The sequence below is a fragment of the Eptatretus burgeri genome, chromosome 14 (assembly GCF_056783735.1).
Source record: "Eptatretus burgeri isolate ZD-2024b chromosome 14, Ebu_testis_v1, whole genome shotgun sequence".
Classification (NCBI taxonomy): Eukaryota; Metazoa; Chordata; class Myxini; order Myxiniformes; family Myxinidae; genus Eptatretus; species Eptatretus burgeri.
In genome coordinates, this window is record NC_140974.1 from 11,578,415 (window position 1) to 11,603,936 (window position 25,522).

A 25,522-nucleotide genomic window follows, 5' to 3' on the forward strand; every position below is an offset into this window, starting at 1 on the left:
GTAGATTTTCCTCAATCAAAACAAAAACGAAAACTGCACAGTTCCATTCAAGGAGCTCACTGATTGGACAGCCAAAGAACCACCCATCACTCTCATTAGTTATAGCTCAGCCACACCACAGTATTGTACTCCATCCATCAGGACCATACCCTGTACAGAGCATTGGTACTGCCTGAGCAGTCTCCTTGGCTATTGGGCACAATATCATATTGTGGGACGGGTCACCACTCCAACACAGGATACCAACAAGCTACTACTCATTTTGCTGACCACGGAAGGATGAACAGGCAGAGTCAACCCCACCTGGTATTAATTCAACAGCCGAGTGGGATTTGAACTCAGGATTCTCAAATCCCAAGCCCACCACCCGAACCATTAAGCCAACACCAGGCAAATTGTACTGTATTGTACAGCATTAATGGTAGAAGGTTGTTAATAAAAAAGAAATTGCATTGCTTTTCTCAACGATATTAAAAAATATATAAATTCCACTGATCATCCTTTAATGTGCATTCAAAACTAACAATGCGTTCGTATAAACAATCATTTCAAACATTTGTGTGTGGCACTATAAAAGCCCCATTATAATAATAATAATAATAATAAAAATTGTTTTAACTTCCATGAAAGATTCAGGTTTAAAAACATCTCCACAAGGTCTCCAAGTCTTACAGGCCGTGATGTTGATAAACTTTCCCACGACGATAACAGTGGAGACAAACAGGGGGATTGTCCGGCATGTTATACGTGATGTAACGAGTGGAGTTTTAGGGATTACAAACTCCATTGATCTTCGAGTAATGACACGTGCACTCTTCAATGCTCACTTCACTCTTTGCGGCTCCAGTTTGTTCAGCTGCTTGGACACAGCTTGGAGTGACACGGGTCAAGGACAAGTACAATTACTGATATGAACAGGTGTTATTAACTTCCCGGAGGGAGACATTAAGTGTTTAGTGTTTGTGTTCGTGGTGTTCTGCATTTTGAGGAATAATTTTTCCATTATTTAGTTAGTTATTTATTTATTTCCCCCAATTTTCAATTACTACTTTAAAAAAATTTCGATTATATAATTCTTTTGTTTTTCAATTTCTTTTTATTTTCAATTTTCTATTATTTAATAGCTTGGCAAGCGATTAGTGATGTACACAGTGAATATCAGGATTTCAATGATGAGCACTTTACCATCATCATTTTTGTTGCCCTCAATTGAAGATACACTTTAGGCACATTCCTTAATCTTTTCTTCACTTAATATAATTCTCCAAACAGTATAAAAAGTTACGTTTAATGCTTTGACAATTTGTAAATATGGAGAACGAGGGATCACAGCCTTCCTTGCTTACAGTAAATATGTCCAGTAAATATGCTAAGTTATAAGAATCGTTAATTTCTTAACATTTTCATGTTTCACTCCAGATTTTGACACTTTTTTACTCCACGAGATTTGATCCTCAAATTCAAAATCATATTTTGTTTATATACTTTAATTAGTCCATTATAGGGCATCATGGAAAATCGCCAAGGCTTTTTGAGTGGGCCGAAACAAAGTGGTGGATTAAGATCCCAGCGAGGTGACAGCAAGCTGACCAAGGATAAGCCTGTTTTTGTTTTTTCATGATGACCATCGAGAGTGGGGTGTCCGAGGATGCGCCTGATAAAGGATATAATTAAATAAGGCCATTAATTATCTTCAAAAGAGGTGTTTAAATTTACCTGAACACCTTGTTTTCATTCATGCACTCCCTTGAATTCCCTTAGTATGTATGCAAAGTTTTGGGGCACAAGGTTTCATGGTTTTGGAGTTGTGGAGGAGACACACACACATTTATTATTATAAGATTTTTCCATGATTTAATATTTCCTTAATTTAATTTTTTTAAATTACTATGGTTCCTGGAGGGACACATGCTTATTCTTGGTGTCTGTGGTGTCTCGCTTTTTGGAAAAAAAAACAAGCTCGAATGAGCTAAGATCCTCGTCCTCTTAATGATGACGTCATAAAAACGAATATGACGTCATTGTGATGTCTCAGGTTTGCGATAAATTATCTGTGCTAATGCCTGGCTTGATTCCCACAAACAAAATTCAAACAGCTTGCCTAGTTTCGGAGATAATGGTATAGGCGATTTCCATTAGCGGCGATATTATGACGTCAACTTTTTTTCTAGGAACAATTTCCAAAATCGGAGATGGTTACTGCTTGCGCGTGGGCTTTCTGCATATACACGGCAAGTTTCACGAAGATCCGATGAAAACTCTGGGTGGTGAAACAAAAAATGTCAAAAAATAGGAATGACGTCATAAAAATTGATATGACATCATAGTGATGCATCATATGTGCATCATCTCTGCTAATGCCCTGTTCGATTCCCACAAACAGAATTCAAAAAGCTTGCCTAGTTTCTGAGATAATTTTTTAGGCGATTTCCGTTAGCGGAGATATTTTGACGTCATAACTTTTTTTTCTCCGAGGAATTTTCAAAATCAGAAGTTGTTACTGTCTGCGCGGGGTATTTTTACATATATACGCCAAGTTTCAGGAAGTTTCGATGAAAACTGTAGGCTGTGAAACAAAAAAGTCCACAAGAACAACAACGTGAGTAAGACTTAGAGATCCTCCACGAGGATCTAAAAAAATCCGTTTGTTTTCAATATGAAACAGAATTTAAAGTGCTACCAATTGGCTTATATTACGAGTTGGCTATACAGGGAACTATCAGCGATCTCTGATCGCAGCCCTCTAGTTGGATATAGGAAGAAGCCCTCAGTGTGGGCGGGGTACACAAACAATTGCAAGGTTCATGGGTATGCAAGTTATTTTGTAATGCTTCACCAATGATCTTTGACCCATTTCAAACTTTCATTCTGTCCTTCCAAACATGTCTAGAGATTGTTTGATGATGCGGTGAAGATGAGTTTGTTTCTGACAACCTTTCTCATGTGCAGTCCAACAAAACCGGGAATCTCATATAGATAAGCTTTCTGACGTACTCGGGCCACGTTTATCAAGGTTAAGCAGAGATAATTATTAGCCTCTTTCATTTCTCATGGGATGGGAGAGCCGATTGTAATCGGTCTACATGCAGATTTCCTATAATATATATCTTTCATTCTCTGATCTATTGTAATCTATACACTCCAGCAGAGTTTCATTGTTAAATGCTCAGTCTGGTTTTCCTTTCTCAAACACAAAGTTCCTTGAATATCTTTTGACCTATAGAGACAGCCGGTTGTCCTACATGCATGCAATTGCTCTTTCAAGGTTTAACATGATGACTCAAATTAACAAAAGAAACCTTTCAAAAATAACGACAATTGACCGACCTTGTAGATAAAATGAACCTCAAAAAAATCATATCTATAACCAATGGTGCGGAAGGATATGCTTCGTGTCCATGGCTTGGACAAGAGACAACACTTGCTGCTGAAACTTGACTGTAGCATTGCATTGACAAGGGTTCACGTCAAGCACCTTCTCTTTCCTCTTCTTTTTATGCTCTTCTTCTGGTGGGTAAAGAAAAACTTGCTCTATAACCAGATATTTTCCAAATTTCACATGATACTTTGGGTGAGCAATTCTTCTCATAAAGAGAATTTTTTTTTTAAAAACAAAACCAAATGCCCTTCTGATAAACGTGGCTACCGCAGTGCTCAAGTATCAAGCAAATGCGTGGGATTTGAAGGATTCTGAGAAACTTCTTCTTGCAAATGTATATTGGACCACGATTCAATGATCAATTCAGCCGACTCATTGAATCGCTCATGAGGCATGATTGACGTTGCACTCCCCTTGCAACAAGAATTTTGAATTTGGCCAGGGTACAGGAGCACAGTGGCTTATTCTTTTTTGAAAAGCACCGTAGATGGGACAGCCAGTTTGGCGTCCATCTGTGGGACGATGCACTCATTGATGCAACGTTGGCCCTACCTGCAATGCCACATGATGACAATTCGGTTCAGAATCAAACCCAAGACTAGGCAGTTCAAAAGCAAGTATGCTACATTCTGATCTATCCTGTCAGCCCAGTAATCAGTTACATTAAATTAAATTGATCAAACTACTTAATGAAATCGAATACAGATAGTGCTGTATACCAATACAAATCCTGTGTTTAAGTTTGTCTGCAATCTGCTGCATGGTGGAGAAGTCTGCGCCGTAGAAAGAGTGTTCCTCATCGGGGTCATTGGCAATGGCCTTGAGCTCGGACTCCACAGCCTTCCCAACACCGACGGCGAAAATCCGAATCCCTGCATTGGACGCACGGAGATATAGCAATGACATAAAAGGTTGTCCTTCATTTTGTACAATCAAGTTAAGATACAGAATTTTACAGGTTTATCTTCATTCTCGCGCACATTAATCGAGTAGCTTGAATATGCAGCAATGCCATGGATTTATAACGAATCACATGATTGATAGAATATAAAAGATGCATCTCTTATGAGACTCCTCACTGGTTGGGGCCCCAGAAAGCACGACCACACCGACTATTGTGGCACGGATTCTAACCAAAAGAAGGCGACTGCCGTACACAATCCTGTCTGTGTTCCACGTAAGCAGATATGGAGAGGCAGCCGCGACAATTGCACGGCAGAAGAAAAAAAAAAAAGCACAAGTTCTTCCAGTTTGAGCAGGCTGACCAAGTAGATCCTGCTTTTCACTTAGGCCCCCATAGGATAGTGGTTGGAGTCCACAGAACGTTGATTGACGGAGGTATTCTTGTAAGCACACTCGGTGGCAAAATGGTGACTGCGTCCGCTCTGAGTCTGAGAGATCCTGTTCCACTGTTCTATCTTTCTGCTGACATTGATCTACACGAGTCTTCACCAGCAAGACTACTCCTTCATTCGCTACAGGAGAAGTCGTACTACGAGAAGGTATTTGTTTTTATTCTTGAGGGAAGAAACACGAAGCTCCACTTTTGGAGTTAAGCCAGCAAAATAATTTTTAAAATTAGAAAATACGAATAAAAACCTCTTTAACCCAAATGTCCCTCAGATACTCTCACAAAACTTAGTTCAGTGAGAATTTCCTGAGTCTTGACTGCCAGGACTCCCTGAGTACATTCTTATAAGAGTGTACAAATCAGCACCAACGCCAGCAGTTGACAATAATCAGTGAAATGTACATAGTCATAAAACCTTCAACATTACACAAACCAGATAATCAAGTTTAACACTCCGACAGAACTTACAGAACCTCGTAATTTGTTTCAACATCTGTTATCAAGAACAAAACGCGTTCAACACCCTTACTTTTAATCCATGATACGGTCCCTATACAAAGACAATCAACTACCTTATTGAAAGACAACGCAGAAGACAACACGCAAATGGACCAGAGCCAAGGGCTCATTTCAGATATGTTCCTCCAGCCGAGCGAGTCATTATTAGCACAAAGCAAGACAATGAACATGTCCATTCACAGAAGCAGGTTACGGTTATCATATTCATTCACAGTCCCTCTCATGAAGATCAGGTACACGAGTCGTCGGAGCCTCAGTGAGAGTGCTCACGGTGGCTGGTCCTAAGCCGTGCCTGTATAAGGGCTTGGACGAACAAACGCAGGATTAAAACAGTGGCCCGAAGTCGAAAGGACATACTTATGGCAGGGAGATGTCTCACAATTGAAAGTTTAGGTCTGAACGAGGTGTCCAGTAGGAGACGCTGCAACATGAGATCGACTTGGAGCACCAGGCTGAAGGTGCAAGTGCAAGACCGGCTTTCAGCCCTCACGTCTTTTATTTCTACCTTTTCTGGTGTGTTTTCCGATAGAGCCGAGCTTTTCAGGTCAATGGAGCCAAATAAACAGGTGAGGGAATTTTGGCTCAGAAAATAAGTCGGCCAAATGCAATGGTCCTGATCTTCTCATTAGAAGCCAAAAATTATCTAATTTGCACCTCAGCAGGAAGCCTTGGCGAGAAAGACCTGCTGCATTTGAATGGCAAAAGCAGAAAAGCTTATCTAAGATCACAGACAAAAATACTTAAAACAACTGTACATTTCTCTCAACTTTTTATAACAAATAGCAAGATAAATCAAACAACCTTTTATAGGATTGTAAACAATATGTACCGGCAAGTCGTGCACGTTCTGCCCAGATTTCAGCGTTGTCTTGCGCCCGTCCATCAGTGATTACTATGGCCACGCGGCTCACGTCTCGATCCTTCGGTTTCTCGTCTGCCGTCTCACCAAAGCTTTTGAGCGTCAAGTGACGCAGGGCGAGGCCGGTAGCTGTGCCACCGCTGTAGTACTGGAGGCCTCGTACTGCCTCGCTCACCTCTGATGCTGTCGCGTACTGGCCAAGTTCGAACTGGGGGTGCACGCGCCTTGTGTACTGAAGTAGACCTACGCGAGAGCGACCAGGCCCCACATCCAGAGAGCCAACCATGTTAATGACGAAGCGTTTCATGGCCTCAAAGCCCTCTGGAGTCACACTCTTGGAGCTATCAAGCACAAAGACAATGTCAACTAGAGGTGTTTGGCAACCTGTCAGGCAAGGCGAGAAGAGAAGAGGATGCCAATTAACCAATTTTTCTGCATGAAGATGATAATAATGTTTGGCTGTGACTTCCAACTTGATTTCCAGAATAACAAGTCATAACTCGTCTCAAAACCCAAGCGAAGCTCGAAGCAGACAAAATACACCAAAGCGATGTCGAGTCTGTGTCGTATTGTAAACGCCACAACAACGCCACACCATCAGCATGTTTAATTATCGGTGGAATTAAGTTATGTATTCACCCCTTTTGTTTGTCTGTCTCTTAGTCTGTGAGCAGGATACCTAAAAAAGTTATTGACGAATTTGGACGAAACATGGTGGACAGGTTGGGTTTGTGACGGGGATGAATTGATTTGATTTTGCTGAAGATCCGGATCTGGATATGACAATTCATAAAGTGATCCTTCACCATGATTGAGAGATAGGGCCAAAAACAATACATAGCATAATATTTCAAAACGTTGTGGACAGATTCGGACGAAACTTTGTGGATAAGTTGGGTAGTTCACGATAACAAGCTGTTTAGATTTTGTTTGCAATCTGGATGCTGATCCGGCCTATCAGTGGGATCCAACCATCCATACATCCATTGGGACCATACTCTGTGCAGAGCGTTGGTGCTGCCTAAGCAGTCTCCTTGGCGATTGGGCACAATCCTGGACGGGTCGCCACTCCGACACAGTATACCAGCATGCTGGTACTCATTTTGCCGACCTCAGGATGACAAGCAGAGTTGGTATTAGGTATTAATTAATGACAGGCAGGCAGAGAATTTATAACACCTGGTATTAATTCAACAGCTGAGGGGGATTTGAATTCAGGACCCGAGGATCCCAAGCCCACCACCTTAACCATTAAGCCAACACGAGGCATATTAGTGGGATACAAAACGTAAATTGTTCAGCGTGGCGGAGGTATGCGCTCCACTGAGTGCCATTCTAATTTGCAATATCATTGTATGTACTTATTATTCAGAGGTTTTATGAACCTTCACCATGTTGGCTATTCACCGAACAAAACTATAACTCATTAACTGGCACTTTCCAAGTGAGTTCCCCATTTACTTTACAGTTTTAGCAGATGCTTCTGTTTCTAGCTAGTGTACAAAAAGGTGAGCACTACTTCTCTTCTTATTTCTTATGCAGCAGATTGCTGTGGGTAGCATCGTTTGCTGGTGGTACGCCTGTGCCACTGATGCAGTGCCCCCTTAGAGCTGGAATTTGTTCAGCGTTCCAGCGATGGCTCGCCTAGCACCTTGCAAAGGACACCGTGTGATCGTTAATGCCCACAAACTGATTGTCAGCAGGCGGGATGTCCAGTTTAACGTTTGAGCAGATGTCGGGATGTCCTCATCCCTCTCTCTCTCTCTCCTCATGTCTCTGTTCCCCACTGTTGTGTCCTTCCCTCTCCCACCCCTCTTATCTCCTGCTCACCTTGTTGTATGTTCTGTGTGTTAGCTCTCATACGAACCTCAACATTGTATGCAAAAACAAACAAACAGACAGACAGCGAGGGGAGAAAACATCACCTCCGTCCACTTTCGATGGCGGAGCTAAAAAGACATAAAAATGTAAAGATTCTGGTTCTTGAGTTCTGGAATGCAAAGGGAAACTAGAAAGCATCTCAAAACGCAAAGCCTGTCTGCATCTGCTTTGTACTTGAATTATACAACGAAAATAAGTTATTTTTATTATTATTATTCTTATTAGTGTTCTCCATATTCTCTAAGTAAAGGTTTGTTGAAAATTTGATGCTGAGAGCTTAAACGGTGAAGAGGTTATGGCCGAGTGCCCGAGACGGACACACTGAAGCTCAAATGGTAAAATAAATAAACACAGAACAAATGGTAAAATAAATAAATAAACACAGAAGTGACCAAAACATGGGAGCAATACCCCTGGGTGCTCACCTGGTAGCAGCTTGCTAAGATAACCAGGGAACCACTGGTAGGCATGGATGACCCACAAAATATATAATGGAGAACAAAGGAAATACCTATGGATTTTTGTTTTTTAATGTCATGAACAAACCTTGGTACTTCACGGGTGATGAAGGTTGTGGTCAAGTTTCATCGAAATTGTGTGTGTGGTTTCTGAGAAGAAAGCAAATACATATTTTGGGGGGCAACCTCCGTAGACCACCTTATGGCCCAATTTTGTTAATGTCATGAACAAACTTTGGTACATACACGGTGATGAACGTTGCGGTAAAGTTTCATCAAAACCGCCTGTGTAGTATCAGAGAAGAACTTGCAAGTTCTTGTGGACAGACTGACGGACGGACGATGCGCCATCCCATAAGCTCCCGGGAACTACGTTCCAGGAAAGTTTAAAACCCGTCCGTGTCACACTGCGCAGCATCGGACGGGCTACTCGGGCTTATTTCTCCTCACTGACTTTGCCCTTTAACATTTTGACTAAATTATTCATTTGTCTTCTACATATTCTCATTATAGGGATTTGTTGAAACGTTGATGACAAAAGCTCAAATGGTTAAAAAAAAAAAAAAAGAAGTTGTGCCCTGTATGGATGGATGGGCCAACAAGACGCTTAGTTCTAGCTCAGACTGGTTCTTGAACTGAGGATCAGTTCTGATCTTGCACGTGAAGATTTTAAAAGACAGTCTGTGCACGAACCTTCAGGACGGCAGGTTTTCCCATCGGTGTTGAGCGAGAAGCCCACGTTGCATTGGCAGCGAAAAGTGTTCCCTGTTGATATGCACTCGTGTTCACAGTCGTGAACATTCAGGGAACATGCATCTGTGCACACATGTACAAAGTACTTCAATGTTAAATTAATAAATATTCCAGATTCTCATGCGAGAAAAAAAAAATGATGGTGATAACATTCACAACAAACGATTCCCCATACAATCCAACGAGAACATCAGAACCTAGAACGACAATCTGTAGAGCGCCCACCTCCACCAAGCTGAACAGTGTACGTTTTGGATCCCACTGATTGGCCGGATCTAGATTTGGACCTGAACCAAAATCGAATCGGCTTGTTCATGTCACTGAACCAACTCATCCACTTCGTTTTGTCGTAACTCACCAACAACTTTTTGAATTATCGTGCTATATATCCTTTTTGGCCCCATCTCTCAATGGTGAAGAATCACTTTTAAAAAATTTTTCAGTTCTTGTATCCAGATTCGGATCTTCACCAAAATCGAATCAATTCGTCCTTGTCCTACCACCCAACCTGTCCCCCCAAGTTTGGGCAGAATCCGTCCATTACCTTTTGAGACATTGTGATATATATATATATATATATATATATATATATATATATATATATATATATATATATATATATATATATATATATATATATATATATAACGTTTTTGGCCCTATCTCTCAATGGTGAAGAATCACTTTTAAAAATTCTACTATCCAGTTCCGGATCTTCACCAAAATCTAATAATTTCTGCTGTTTCACACGCTCAACCTCCCACCAAGTTCGTCCACAACTTTTTCAGATATCCTGTTCTCAGACAGACATACAGACAGACAGACAGGAGTGAAAACATAACCTCCATCCACATTCAGTGGCGGAGGTAACAACTACAGTATGGCGGAAAGAGATAATGTGCATTCGATGATCAGAGGATTTGTGGAACATCCATGAATTTGAATGAGCCCAAATTTATGAACAAAGCGACCATGTATTTCAAAATGCTGCACAATGCATCGGCATAAGTTTTGGAATTGGTCATTCCATATGCTAATGCCCTCTTATAGATGCTTACAATGTGCTTTGGAAGAGAGTCGGCTGTCTCGATGCTTACCTGGCTAACTAGAATGGACTTTCAATACGAACTTTGAAACAATGAATGACGAATGTTTTAATATAATAATAGTTCATTATCCTCCCCCTCCCACCCCACCACTCAAGTATCAAAACCTGAAAATATTTTTGCAGTTCTGCGAAGCTGACGCTCCCCCGAGACTATGACACACAACATATAGCGGTCCTGAGATAGTTATTTCATTCGTATTCGTTTTAGGTATCCCTTTCCTCATGTCTACTGGGTTTAAGGGACAAAATGCATTGCAAGGGCTTTTAGGCAGGTCTTATTTCGCATTATTTACTCTTTATCCTTTACTTATTATATTTTACTTCACACATGAATTTCTCTATCACGCAAGCATACAGGCCACAGCAACAGGTAGCTCATTTGCATACATGCGCCATTCCACTTTCAAATGTCGCACCATTACCAAACAGACACTCGCCTCAGACCTTCTCCAGACTCGGACCACAATGCTACAACATTTCTACAACCTCTACAACGCTTTTATAAAAATTCCTGCATCAGTCCAAACTCGCTTACCTTCGCCACTAACTGCCACAACTGCTACGATACCCCAACCACCTCGCTGTAGCTCACCGCTATGACCCCTCAACCACCACTACATAACTCACCACCACACCACCACTATGAATGCCGCAACCACAGTCACCACCACGGATGCCTATCTGGGAACAATGGATGCAATGTACCACTGCAGATGCTTGTGCTTTGGATGTTCTGGCATATAGTTTGTAGTGCAAGTGTGCACTAGAATCTGTTCACATCACATGGATAGCCCTAGCGCTCTGCTCAATTAGAGCCACCATTTGGTGTCCAGCACAAGTTTATGGCCAGAATGTCACCAGATACCTTTTCCCCACGTTAACCTCGGAGCTCCTTCGTGTGGCGAGTTGCAGGAACGAATGAGGCCATTTCCAGTACCGAGTCCACGCATGTGCAGGGCTAAAACCAGGGGAAGCATCTGTCCACCAATGGGGATGCTTGGAATCACCTACCACCCATCCTGATCTGTCTTTAGACTCCTCCCTCACGAAACAACTATAAAATACCCTGCGAGGGGGAGGCAAAGACAGACACTTTTACCTTGGTCAGCAGGATGGGGTGGAAGGTGGAGCTGAACAGGCAGATGGAGCTCAGGGAACGGAGCAGGTGGAGCAGAGCGCTGGGTAGGAGAGCGAGCCAAGCGCCAGACCGATTACAGTTATTAGACCATTAGCTGTTATACTTACAGACTTCCTTACACCTCATTATTCGGCTATCCAAATGTACCCAGCTCGTAGCATCTTTTCCCCATTGGTCCAGCAAAGTCTGCACGCAGTTGAGGCAGGAAGTTCTGCTCCATGTAATTTGCTCTGATTAGCTGGTGCATACTCGTAGCACCGTTCGGCTGCGCCTGATCCAATGAGTTAGAGTATGCATCGAGGGCATGAGACCACCCTTGGTGTAGCCGTCCACACGTAAGATATCACGCAAAGCAGTGTAACCCTGTCAGATTGGCAATACCGAGCGGCACTTGTAGTTGCTCAGCAACCCGCTGGCGTGGGGAGTTATCCAGGCCCGGTGGCCTCAGGACCGGGTAATCGAGAGGAACTTGAGCGCTTCCCCTCATTGCGAAACTCGATCCCCGGATCCGTAACAATATCCTCATGTTCTGAAAATTTCCAGCTATACCAAGGATGATGCCTTCTTGCTAAGTAAAGAAGGAAGTTAAAAACAAGAAATGTAATTACAAGGGACAAAGTAGGAAAGTGAGACGTCACCAAACCTGCGAGTTGACACGTTTTGCCGTCATCATTAAGGATGTAATTTTCATGGCAAACACAGCGAAACGATCCCGGAATGCTGAGACAAAGGTGTTCACAACCATGTCCTCCGAGCAAACACACGTCTGTAATAGAAAAGGTCACACAAGGCTCAGCTGAGAACATTGACAGGAAGGCAAATTGTTGTTTGTGAATGTCTGTTTGTACTTGGTTACTGACGTTTTGAATAATGATAAACAATTACACCAGAAGAACATAATCACCGGTGGGGAGACAACTCCTGCCGTCGGGAGATAGAGCGTAACCGGATTCACACGTACACACGTACGAATCATCCGTACCAACACAGTGATGCTCACAACCGTGCTTCAGCACAAGGCACACGTTCGTTTCCGAACAACAACAAGGTGGAGAATTCGCATGAGATGGTCACAAAGTCTGTTGCCATCTCAGAAACATTCCGAAAATTGAATTTTCCACACGGCCTTTTCTGGAACTTTCCATTTCCTCCCAGATAAACAGGAAATGGTAATGAAAATATATATTGACAAGTCTGGAGGCGGAAATAGTTCACGAGCAGTGTTTGATGATGTAGATTGTTTCAGAAGTCAAGGATGAGACAACGTGATAATTTTTGACCAAGTATTAAAAATGATCAACATGATGTGGTACGAGTGACAGGTTATTATCCGCAAAATGTCGAAAACCCGGTTTCGTTCAACAACTTAAAAATTTGACCTTTACATAACATTTAAAGGTCACAAAACAATGTTGTGGACATTAAAATAAGGAAACAGGATACGTGCTATAGCTTATTGGAGTTAGTTCGTCGAAGAAGGTTGAAAACCCGGTTCGATTCCCACAACTTTGAAAATTTGACCCTTGTGAACTTTAAAGGTCAAAGGTCAAGGATTATGACCTTTGGTGCAAAACTTCCTCTGGAACATTCCAGGAACAATATAACGTCATATAGGCTATATGGCATTTCGCACTCCTCGGATTATTCATTCTTTCATGAAATCAGCGTAAAAACAAAGTTGAAGGGGTTGCCACGGGCAAGGTGTTCGAGATAGAGCAAAGTGGTTTCAAGACTTTAGGTGGGGAATGACCTTAAGATTATGCATAAAAATATTGTCATCCGAGCTCTCAAAGTTTGGGCGGTAGTATGATTTTTATGTCAAAATTCGCAATTTTTTAAGTTCGTGACCTGGTGACCTTGACCTTGGGACGAAAATGAAAAATCGAGCTCCGTGGGGCTATGCAGGTGCCATTGGGCTAACCAAATACCAAAACCCCTGCCACATTCGACAAACCCCCTCGGAGAAGATGTAACTTGAAATCGGCTACCCCCTAAAAACACATGTTTTTGGGGGCGTGGCTCTGCCCATAATGGGCGCATCACGCCCATTCTCAGGAAAACACAACTAGATCATGATATAAACCTCCCACCAAAATTTTATCAAGATCGGATCAAAACCCACGGAGCTATGCTCGGGACAGAGAGACAGACACACACCCATAACGAATACAGTGGTCACTTACTGACTCGTGAACCAATATTATAATCACTAACTTTGCTTCAGTGCGTTTAACTGCACATTTATAATGTGGCAAATTCCTCAATTCAACTTGGGCCTGAATATCCTTGATTTAGACACTTCAATTTCACCAGCACGATGTCTTCACAAGAAAAACAAGTGAAAAAGACATGAAATGTCATCGCACCCATTGTTTTCGTAATTTTGCTGTGTGGAGTTAAAGGGCTTGCTCATATTGATGCACAACTAAAATGGCTGCCATTCTACCAGTCGACCATCTTTGATCAGATCGCAAAATAGAGTGAAGGGCATGTGTATGCCATCATGTGCTGAGCATCTGCCAAGTTTGAACAAAATCGGACCATTTTTGTCAGAGAAATGGTTGGGGACACATTGAAGTCATCAAATGGCCACCAGTCGGCCATCTTGAATCTGATCTCGAAAAAAAGGACGTGTATATGGAAGCCATCATTGATTATAATCTGTGTGCCAAGCTTGAAAAACATCAGTAAATGCTTCTCCGAGAAATGGTTGAGGACGTGTTCGACATTCGTTTTTTTGCAACTAAAATGGTTGCCAGTCTGCCATGTTAGGTCTGATCTAAAAAAAAAAAAAGACGTTCTTATGTAAGCCATCATGACTTGTCTTTGTGCCAAGAATGAATAAAATCTGTCCATATATGTCGGGAATATGGTTGCGGACGCACGCATGCACACATGGACACGAAAATCGAGACCAAATCCATAAGCTCCCATTTTGGACGAAGTCCAACATGGGCTAATAACCCTTCCAAACACAACTAGTGTGAACAACGAAAATAAATGACAAATAAATAATGTATCACATGATCAGAGGATGATTTAACCAAAATCTGTGGTGTAATGGTTGATGTGTCTGCTCTGTCGGTGGGAGGTTGGTGGTTCAAACCATGGCCGAGTCACACCAAAGACTTTGGACTGCTTCATTGCTTGACACCCAGCATTCAAAAGGTTAAAAACATTACATGGACAATCCGCATAGGTTGGCATCCATGGGGAGGAGGAAATTCTGTCTTGGGAATTTCCCCGCTGATTGAGTTGAGAAAAGCGACTCCATTGTTGTGACATCGCTGGTACCCAGAGTACCATGGTAAGTGACGGAACTTTCCAAGAGCTCAGTAGTTGTCTTTGCGTCCTCCAACAGTCGTGTGTGTGTGTGTGTGTGTGTGTGTGTGTGTGTGTGTGTGTGTGTGTGTGTGTGTGCGTGTGCGTGTGTGTGTGTGCGTGTGTGCGTGCGTGCGTGCATCCACAACAAATCTTAGATCATGAAAAAAACGAAAAAAAGAGGAGTTATGGAATAAAATCTGCTTGAATTTATGAACAAGGTACCATGCAACTCAAAATGTTTCACCATATACTGAGATAAGCTTTAGACTTGGTTATTTCAGATGTTCGCACATTCTTATAGATGCTTAACTTCACTATGTGCTGTGGAAGAGGGTGGGCTGTTCAGATGCTAACCTCGATAACGACATCGGACTTTGGACATGAACTTTGAAACAATGAATGATGAATGAGTCCAATTGTGTATAAATCCAAGAGCTTCCAATACAATAAAAGCTTATCATGTTGTCCCTCCAGCCCCCCAAGTTTTAAAACCTGAAAAGATTCTCATGCTCTGCAAAGTTGTAGCCAGGTGATTGATGCCTTTTTGGCAACAAAATAAATAAAGGAGTTCAAAATGAAATGTAATGACGAAGTAGGAAAGTGAGATGTCACCAAACCTGAGAGTTGGCACGTTTTGCCGTCATCATTAAGGATGTAATTTTCATGGCAGACACAGCGAAAGGATCCCGGAATGCTGAGACAAAGGTGTTCACAACCATGTCCTCCGAGCAAACACACGTCTGTCATAAAAAAGGTCACAAAAGGCTCAGCTGAGAACATTGACAGGAAGGCAAATTGTTGTTTGTGAATGTCTGTTTGTACTTGTTTCCTGACGTTTTGAATAATGCTAAACAACTACACCAGAAGAACATACTCACCGGTGGGGAGACAAGTCCTGCCATCGGGAGATAGAGCGTAACCGGATTCACACGTACACACGTACGAATCACCGGTACTAACACAGTGATGCTCACAGCCGTGCTCCAGCACAAGGCACACGTTCGTCTCTATACAACAACAAGGTGGAGAATTTGCATGAGATGGTCACAAAGTCTGTGGCCATCTTGGAAACCGTCGGAAAATAGAATTTTCCACACGGTCTTTTCTAGAACTTTCCATTTCCTCCCAGATAAACAGGACATGGTAATGAAAATATATACATCAATAATGTTGCGGACCCGGGGTCAGGGGCGAAGACCACGAGAGTTGAACTACCTTGTGTTTGCACCAGAATCTCCGGAATCGCAGGCCGTTGCACACAATTAACTTTGTGACGCGGCGGGTAGCAAATCGACAGCGAACGCCAATATCTCGATCACGTGATTTCGGGTCCTCCATCAAATTAATACCGTTTACCTAATGGTCACGTGATCTAATTACCAGAGATCACGCCCTTGGTACGCGCTTGCTCAAACGGGATCACCTTACCAGATCATATGTAGCCGAGCGGAATTGCCAAGTGCGTACCGGCCTGGAAAAAGATCGTTGGGGAATAACATCCTGGCTAAACTAGGGTGCGGGCCATGCTGGACCAATGGAAGAAAACACGAAAACGAGGTGGGAACATTTCTATACAAAGCATTTATTTACAATCAAGTGAGGAAAGGTATGTGGCTCATTGGATGGGGATTATTTTTATGTACAGCAGGGACAGCAAGGAATAAGTGGGGTGCGACAAAAGGCAACTTACAAAAGAGACACAGAGCAGAGTTATCCTGATTATCTTCTCCAATGATACTTAATCTAGGACAGGCACCGGCACCATCACACACACACACACACACACACACACACACGTAAAGTTAGAGAGCCAAGAGAGAAAGAGAAAGGTGAGGTTGGGCGCCCTCCAAATACATGGCATGGTCGGCTGACCAACGTGGCCCAGGATGCTTACGGAGGGGTAGTTGGAAGGATACTGGTGTCTGTGGTGTGGGAGTGAGGAGGTACTATGTTGGCAATGTGAGGGGTGTGGTGTCGTGCCAGAGGAAAATGGGATGGCGAGTCAGTAATGGTCTTCTTTGAGCCTCCACAGAAGACGGGATATAGGGGTAGATAGAGAGAGAGGAGAATAGATGTGTGAGGAGAAAGATCCCTAACCTAGCTGGGTAAAGGTCTGTATGTGTAGAGTGTACCTCCATGGAACGCTGCACCTGAACGTTCCCACCTCGTGATATGGCGCATCATCTCCTGCATATTTATTCGCCGGGGCTCATCGCAACGTGCGCTCCGTACTGCTCCGTTTGGCTGTGTGGGGGTGGTGGGATGTCGACAGCATGGCAGGAGGTCTCGAAGGACGGCAGTCGCCTCAGATCAGGCTCGAAGAAGAAGAAGAAGAAGAAGAAGTGCATTCTGGACGGCAATCACACACAAATAATGTTCTGAAGAAGAGGCTCTAACGGCTCCACGCTACCCCTTTTATGAGCCTCAAGCAAAGGGTGGGGATGGACCAGAAAGCGACGCACTGTGGCCCAAATCCTGCTCCTCTATTGGGCCACAGCGGCCCTAGTCACGCCCTGTCAGGCTCCAGGACTGAAAACTGGCTCAAATACCTACCAGCTTCGGCATGGTTCGGAGCTCCTGACTTAACATGGGGCATGCTACCTGAGCGGGTACCCCGGCCCTGAACGTGCACTGAGTGCAGTCTGAAAGTCGGATGGCAACGGACTTTCTCCGCCACCCACAGGCTCAATCATGAGCCAAAATGCATACCCGGGACCCGAACCAAACTCCCGGATCGCCCTTCCCGCGACCCCTCCTCATTGCCCCCAGTCTTGCCATGGTCTGACGACTGGATGAGGGCTGTATCAATTTCGGATGCTCACTCGGGACGTTCCCGGTGAGATGCGGTGGAGCTATTAGTGTGTTGCGTAGTCAAGCATCGCGTGGTGCCAAGGACAATCTGAAGCCGCGCGGTGCTCCTCAAAATAGAGTGGCGAATTGTAGCGATGCAGAGGTACGAAGGGGTGTGGGAATATTTTTTTCCCGCGTGCGGGAGACGTTTGTGGTCAAAGTGGTGAGATTTGATGAGCGATGTGCAGAGTAAGGCGAGGTGCCGGTTGGAAATTGGCATGCAGATTTGAATGAAATAATGGCGCGCTAATTCCTGTGTGCGTGTTGTTTCGTGTGCAGCGGGGATGGGGATGATCTGAGCCACGGGAGGCATCGCGGTGTGCTTATTAACAATTGTTTATTGAATGGTGTGTGCTTTCATGCTTGTCGTGTACTATGGCTAAAAGGAAAGGGTTTGAGTAGGGGTTGGAGTATGAATCAGAGATATTTATTAGACCTAACTACGAGGCCCACGCAACGCACTTCGTCCCTTAACCCACTGGACATGAGAGGAAGACTAACTACACGAATACTAATGAAATAACTGCCTATGGATCACTGTATGTTGGGTGCCATTGCCTTCGAAGCATGCGGTTTTGCAGAACCACAACAATATAATAATCACTAACTTTGCTTCAGTGCATTTAACTGCACAGTAATAACGTGACAAATTCCTCAATTCAACTTGGACCAACATGTCCTGGATTTGAACACTTCAATTTCGCCAGCATGATGTCTTCACAAGAAAAACAAGTAAATAAGACATAAAATGTCATAGCCCCCCCCCCCCCATTGTTTTAGTATTTTTGCTGTTCGGAGTTGAAGGGCTACCCAATATTTATGCACAACTAAAATGGCTGCCAGTCTAATCGGCCATCTTTGATCAGATCACAAAATAAAGTGGGGAACACATTAATGCTATCATGGAGTGTGCTTGTGCCAAGTTTGAACAAAATCGGACCATGCATGTCTGAGAAATGGTTGCGGACACATTGAAGTAACCAAATGGCCACCAGTCGGCCATCTTGAATCTGATATCAAAAAAACAATGACATCCTATATGTAAGCCATCATTGATTATCTAATTGCCAAGTTTGAACAACATCTGTAAATGCTTGTCCAACAAATGGTTGAGGACGTGTTCAACATCAGGTTTTTATATTTTGCAAATAAAATGGCCGCCAGTCTACCAGTTGGCCATGTTTAATCAGATCACAAAATAAAGTTATGCAAGTGTATGCCACTATGTACTGTGCCTTTGACAAGTTCAAACAAAATCGGACCATGCATATCGGGAAAATGGGTGGATACACGTTTAAATAACAAAATGGCCACCAGTCGGCCGTCCTGTATCTGTTCGCGAAAAAAAAAAACACACGGACACATGTAAACCATCATTCTTTATCAGTGTGCCAAGTTTAACCGACATCGATAAATGCATGTCCGAGAGATGGTTGAGGACGTGTTCGACACCGGAATTTTTACAACTAAAATGGCCGCCAGTCGGCCATTTTGGATCTGATCTCGAAAAAAATGATGCTGTTATGTAAGCGTGTTGTCGTTGTGACAAGTACGAATAAAATCAGTCTATGCATGTCCGAAATATGGTTGCGGACACGCGCATGCACACACGGACACGAAAATTGAGACCAAATCCACAAGCCGCCATTTCAGACCAAGTCCAATGGGGGCTAATAACCTTTCCAAACACAACTAGTGTGCGGGCCCTGTCACACCTTGAGGTTTTAGCCAGCGTATGGCAAGGTATCAAAATGTATGTAAAACGCTGGCGTACGCTGAACTATTGATGTTTTTTTTCCAGTTTTGGACGTATTCATAACGAGTTGGACGTATGCATAACGTATTAGTAACGTACACAGAACGTTTCGATAACATATAGATAACTAATATCAACGAATGCTGAGCGTGTTGTCAGTGTTCACAACCTATGCCCAACGATAGTCTAACTTATGCATAGCGCGCGTCAACGTATCGCCGACGATCACGTGGCGTAGGCTATTAATAGGCTGCAGCTCGACAATTCAAATCATAACCGCACTAGACATCGAAGTGTCAAGCCGCTGTCACACCTTGACGTTTTAGCCAGCGTATGCCGACGTATGAAAAATTTGCCGAATACGCTGGCACACGTCGAATACGTTATGGGTAAGTTTTGTATATGTTAATAGCACGCTGGCATACGTCGTAGTACGCCGAGTACGTCGACAAATTTTCAGCATGTTGAAAATTTTTCGACGTACTCGGCGAATGACACACGTTCCGCATATGCTGGCCATAAGTTGGAGGCACGTTACGCGATCGTTGACACACGTTACTTGTAAGTTACTCATAAGTCGAAACACGTCGAGGTAATGGTTAGCGTCAGTGTTCCAGACTCCCTGGTTTTTTTTTTCTTTTTTTTTCCGTATGACGGTGATGTTGACACTTCAATTTCGAGTGCAGTTATGATTTCAATCATTGAGCGGCAGCCTATTAATTATATTATATTATAACCGTACTAGAAATTGAAGTGTCAACATCACAGTCATACCGAAAAAAAAAAGAAAAAAAAAACCAGGGAGTCTGGAACACTGATGCTAACCATTACCTCGACGTGTTTCGACTTATGAGTAACTTACAAGTAACGTGTGTCAACGTGTGTCAACGATCGCGTAACGTGCCTACAACTTATGGCCAGCGTTATGTGGAACGTGTGAGTCATACGCTGGCATACGTCAAAAAATTTCAAGCATGGAAAATTTGTCTAACAGCTCGGCGTACTACGACGTATGCCAGCGTACTAAGACGTATGCCAGCGTGCTCTTAACATATACAAAACTTACCCATACGTATTTGACGTGTGCCAGCGTTTTAGACAAATTTTTCATACGTCGGCATACGCTGGCTAAATCGTCAAGGTGTGACAGGGCCTTTAACAACGAAAAAAATGACAAATAAATAATGTGTATCACATGGTCAGAGGATGATTTAACCAGAATCATTGGTGTGATGGTTGAAGTGTCCGCTCTGTAGTATGTGGGAGGATGGTGGTTCAAACCAGGGCTGAATCACACCAAAGATTTCAGAAATGGTACGAGCTGATTCATTGCTTGACATCGAGCAATCAAAAGGTTTCCATGGGGAGGAGGAAATTCTGCCTTCGGAAGTTCCCCGCTGAGTGAGATGAGAAAAGCGGCTCCATTGTTGTGACATTGATGGTACCCAGAGTACCATGGTAAGCGATGGAACTTTCCAAAAACTCAGTAGTTGTCTTTGCGTCCTCCAACAGTATTGTGTGTCTTTTATGTGCGTGTGTGTGTGTGCGTGCGTGTGCACGCACACGCACATCTCCACTACGAGTCTTAGATCATGTAAAAAAAAACAAAAAATAAAAGAGGAGTTGTGAAATAAATCAGCCTGAACTTAGCATCTCAAAAATAGATGGTTATTTCAGATGTTAACACATTCTTGCAGATGCTTAACTTCACTATGTGCTATGGAAGAGGGTGGGCTGTTCGGATGTTAACCTCGATAACTATATCGGACTTTGGACATGAACTTTGAAACAATGAATGACGAATCCTACTATTAATTTGCAACTGGTCACTGGCTTTGACTGTTTGGCACCAATACAGTTTTTATTACAGACCCAAGGCATCAAAAAGCTACACATATCGAACAAACACTTTCAAATGGAGCATCACACCACCATCAGAGCATTTAAATTGCATCAGATGTGGAAATAAGTGCGATTTGTTGCTCCCAGCTAGCCAACTCGATGACAGAAGACACCATTTGCACTTATGCCACCTCAATCCTGACCGCGGATAGACGAGCAAGTTGTCCGTGCAGGCAAGGGAAACTTGCTCGTGAGCACAATTGTGTATAAATCCAAGAGCTTCCAATGCAATAAAAGCTTCTAATTTTGTCCCTCCCCCACCTCCAAGTATTGAAACCTGAAAAGATTCTCATGTTCTGCAAAGTTGTAGCCAGGTGATGCCTTTTTGGCAACAAAATAAATAAGGGAGTTCAAAATGAAATGTAATGACGAAGTAGGAAAGTGAAACGTCACCAAACCTGAGAGTTGACATGTTTTGCCGTCATCATTAAGGATGTAATTTTCATGGCAGACGCAGCGAAACGATCCCGGAATGCTGAGACAAAGGTGTTCACAACCGTGTCCTCCGAGCAAACACACGTCTGTGATAGAAAAGGTCACACAAGGCTCAGCTGAGAACATTGACAGGAAGGCAAATTGTTGTTTGTGAATGTCTGTTTGTACTTGGTTCCTGACGTTTTGAATAATGATAAACAACTACACCAGAAGAACATACTCACCGGTGAGTCGACAACTCCTGCCGTCGGGAGATAGAGTGTAACCGGATTCACATGTACACACGTACGAATCACCGGTACTAACACAGTGATGCTCACAGCCGTGCTCCAGCACAAGGCACACGTTCGTCTCTGTACAACAAGGTGGAGAATTCTATTTGGATATTTTCAAAGATTGTAGCCAGACCATATGATTTGCATCACAATCTTCGAAATCATGGCCAAAAAAAAAGCAATTTTCCACCAAAAAAAGTAGTCTTATTCTGGATTATTCTATTCACTAGACAATAAACAGGAAACGGTAATAAACAAAAGAACTGACTTGCACAAGAGTTACCTTTGCTTCTGGATATTTGTATTGGAACATTGCATGCAACGTCATAATGTCAACTCAGGCTGAAAGTTTCATGCAGTGTTCACACAGATATTCTGGATTTACCGAATGATATTCATTCCACAGAATTTAGATCCAAATCAAGGTGTTGACGCTCACATTGTATTGTTAAACGTGGGTCAGTGGTAAACCCGGTTGGTGTCAGGAGTTGGTGTGGAAGTGGATCACGTGACTACTATTGTCGTCTAACTGCCGCAGACAGTGCCCTCACATAGAGGGTCACCACTCTCAGATCGTGAGTTATGTCAGACCAAATGTTTATGACGTCTTTGCATGGATATAATCCATACTACCAATCCATGTTGCCAGACAGGAAGCACATCTCAGCTCTCAGAACCTCAGAGTGAGTCCAAAGTAACCTGAATGCCTGAATACACCTTACGACTGAACCAATCAGTTTCTCGACCACCGACATTCACCTCGTTAAAGTTACGAGTGCGGGCCCGTAGGTGCGTGCCAGTATGTACAGCTTCATTCCTTCGCTCTCGTAAATGACGATTGGATTTGGGAATTGTTTCAATTAGATCGGACCAACCGTATCAGAAATGGCCATAACTTGGGAAACATACTCAGCTCCCCAGCGTCAATTGACATATCAAACGAAGAAGAAGAAGAATTGTGACGCCCCCCTCTCTCCCCCCCCCTCGTCTCGCCCCTCCTCTCTCCTCCCACTCTCTCTCACCCCTCCTCTCTCCCCCCTCTCTCTCTCTCTCTCTCACCCCTCCTCTCTCCCCCTCTCTCTCGCCCCTCCTCTCTCGCCCCCACTCTCACACCTCCTCTCTCGCATTGTGACGCCCCTCTCTCTCTCTCACCCTCCCCCCTCTCAACCCTCTCTCTGTAAATGTATTCACAAATGTCTACCAAGCACAACAATTAATTCAAACCTTGGGAAAAAAACAGCTTTCAAACCCTTGGGAAACCCTTGGGAAACAGCTGTTTCCCTTGGGAGAATTCAAACCTTGGGATTCATTAATAATTTGAACAATTAATTCAAACCTTGGGAAAAAAAACAGCTTTCAAACCTTGGGAAACACTTGGGAAACAGCTGAAACGGATGAAGAACGATATCAAACCTTGAAAATGCACATACTCAGGTCCCCAGCGTCGATTGTGACGTCATACCAAACGAAGAAGAAGAATTGTGACGTCAAGCGTGCAAAAAATAAATGAATAAATAAACATTAATTGTGACGTCATTGCACCGTGTCCTGTCATTGGTTGACAGATAATATATAGGTCGTTATTGGTTGACAGACATTGGTCATTGTATCACGTTATTCTTTTTATTACTGCCAATTATTGTGCTATTATTATTAATATGCTGTTATCATTATTCTGAGATATCTTTGGGAACAAATGGCATGATAAGGTGGAACGACACTTCAGCTGCGATATATTCACCTTTCCAACACTGACAAAAAGCAATAAAATGGCCGTAACTTGGTAACCGCTCGTCCGATTAATATCAAACCTTGAAAAGGCACATCCGCGGGTCCCCGGCAATATTCCTGGCAAGTTTCAATCAGATCGGACCAGCGGTTGTCGAGAAACGGCGGTCGCAGACACACAGACACACACACACATTGCTGGAATTATAGATAGATTAAGATTTCCACGGACTCTGAAAAAAAAACATAACAGACAAAACAGTGGACAGAAAAATCGACGTAAAAGTGTCATCAGCAAGATTGGGGCACCTGAAATGTCACAGGTGCGTCCATCTGGTTTGAGAACAAATCCAGGTCGACACCGGCAGGTGTAGGAATCGTCTGTTGTCACGCATATATGTTCACAAGCATGGTCGCCAGATGCACAAGGGTCTGAAATTGACATCACTGTGAGAGCACAGGTTTATATCAGTCAGAAAAGATGATGGATTTTATGGCAGTACACCCACCTAACCCCGATACATGACCTGTAAATGGCTTTTGTCTGCCAAAGAGCACCAAGTAGGCAGCACATTCCCACAAAACCAAAAAAAAAAATCATCAACCTAAGGTCCAAATAAAATGTTCTCTCTGGAGGATAGCACTGTTTTCTGATAAAGATTCTATTTTACACCTGCCGAGCGACAGGTGCGTCCATCCGGGTTGAGGATGAACGTGGACTTGCAGCGGCAGATGAACGAATCATTGGTCGAAACGCAAAGCTGTTCACAGTCGTGCTTTCCAGATTCACAGGGATCTGAAAAAGGAAAGGTCATTAAAAAAATAATATTTTTAAAATTCAGTTTTGGAGGATGTGGACAGCACTGCTTTTTTTATACATCACCGACATTTTACTGCCCATCCCAAGTTGCCACTGTGGTTGACAATGTCCTCATGTGCAGAACAGCATCATGAATGGACTGGGTAAGACAGGTAGATGATCCCCCCTTCTTGAAGGTAAATCGTGAGCGAGATGGTTTCTCAACCAACGATCCAAGAATGACAGGATAATTCTCCTGAGACCAATGTAGAATTCTGTCTCTCTTTACCGGCCATATCCCCACCACGGGGAATCAGCCCGGAAGAGTATTTGGCCTCTCATGAACTGGCTCGCTCGGCCTGACGTTCAACAAAGCAGTTTCCAGCAGAAATTTGTAATTTGTTCAGGGTGTTGGTGATATCTCACCGACTGTTCATTAAGGACACTGTGGGATCTTTAACGTCCACTAACTAATCCAAGTCGACGGGGCATCCGGCTTAACGTCCATCAGAGGGAGGACGTCCACAGTAACGTCTCGCCCTGCGTATGAAACACCAGGATGACGTTTAGAGATGGGTGTGGATTCAAACCCAGGAGCGACAGCTCAGAGGCGAGTTTGGATACCTCTAAGCTATCCTACCATCCAACTAGTGCTGAGTGCAGAACGTTATACTGCTGCCTTCAGTCAGATTTGAACCCACAACCTCTGTGATGCCAGTCGAGTGCCCTCACCCCTACAGGTCATCTGAGTGGTTCGATACGATATCTCTTACATCCTTTTGCCAGAAAACATCATCTGAAGAGCAGAGGTAATACAATTAAGGGTGTATCCAATGTGTATACCCACCGATGATGAGGCATCTACGGCCATCAGGAGCCAAGGTGTAGCCTTGCTCACACTCGCATACATACGACTTGCCAGCAGACACACAGCGATGCTCACAGCCATGCTCCACTACAAGACATGCATCTTCACCTGGGTGGCAGAAAAAGGAATGGATGTACAT

At 43.3% G+C, this 25,522-nt stretch overlaps 1 protein-coding gene across 5 annotated transcripts in view; it reads right to left on the reverse strand.

Moving 5' to 3' along the window:
- Nucleotides 1-424: 424 nt before the first annotated feature.
- The window catches only part of MATN2 (matrilin 2), a 46,373-nt gene continuing 21,275 nt past the window's right edge, over nucleotides 425-25,522 (reverse strand). For 4 of the 5 annotated variants that reach the window (XM_085853706.1, XM_085853702.1, XM_085853703.1 and 1 more), the window contains 13 exons: nucleotides 25,363-25,491; nucleotides 24,390-24,512; nucleotides 24,026-24,163; nucleotides 21,938-22,066; nucleotides 21,677-21,799; nucleotides 15,649-15,777; nucleotides 15,388-15,510; nucleotides 12,090-12,212; nucleotides 9,141-9,263; nucleotides 6,079-6,492; nucleotides 4,099-4,251; nucleotides 3,388-3,507; nucleotides 438-876 (listed from right to left, as the gene is read on the reverse strand). In XM_085853706.1, coding sequence (XP_085709832.1) covers nucleotides 824-876; nucleotides 3,388-3,507; nucleotides 4,099-4,251; nucleotides 6,079-6,492; nucleotides 9,141-9,263; nucleotides 12,090-12,212; nucleotides 15,388-15,510; nucleotides 15,649-15,777; nucleotides 21,677-21,799; nucleotides 21,938-22,066; nucleotides 24,026-24,163; nucleotides 24,390-24,512; nucleotides 25,363-25,491 — 1,880 coding nt within the window. In that variant the 3' untranslated portion in view covers nucleotides 438-823. Of the gene's footprint in view, nucleotides 877-3,387; nucleotides 3,508-4,098; nucleotides 4,252-6,078; nucleotides 6,493-9,140; nucleotides 9,264-12,089; nucleotides 12,213-12,350; nucleotides 12,485-15,387; nucleotides 15,511-15,648; nucleotides 15,778-21,676; nucleotides 21,800-21,937; nucleotides 22,067-24,025; nucleotides 24,164-24,389; nucleotides 24,513-25,362; nucleotides 25,492-25,522 lie in introns of all 5 variants that reach the window. The other variant, XM_085853707.1, reaches the window with a different exon arrangement.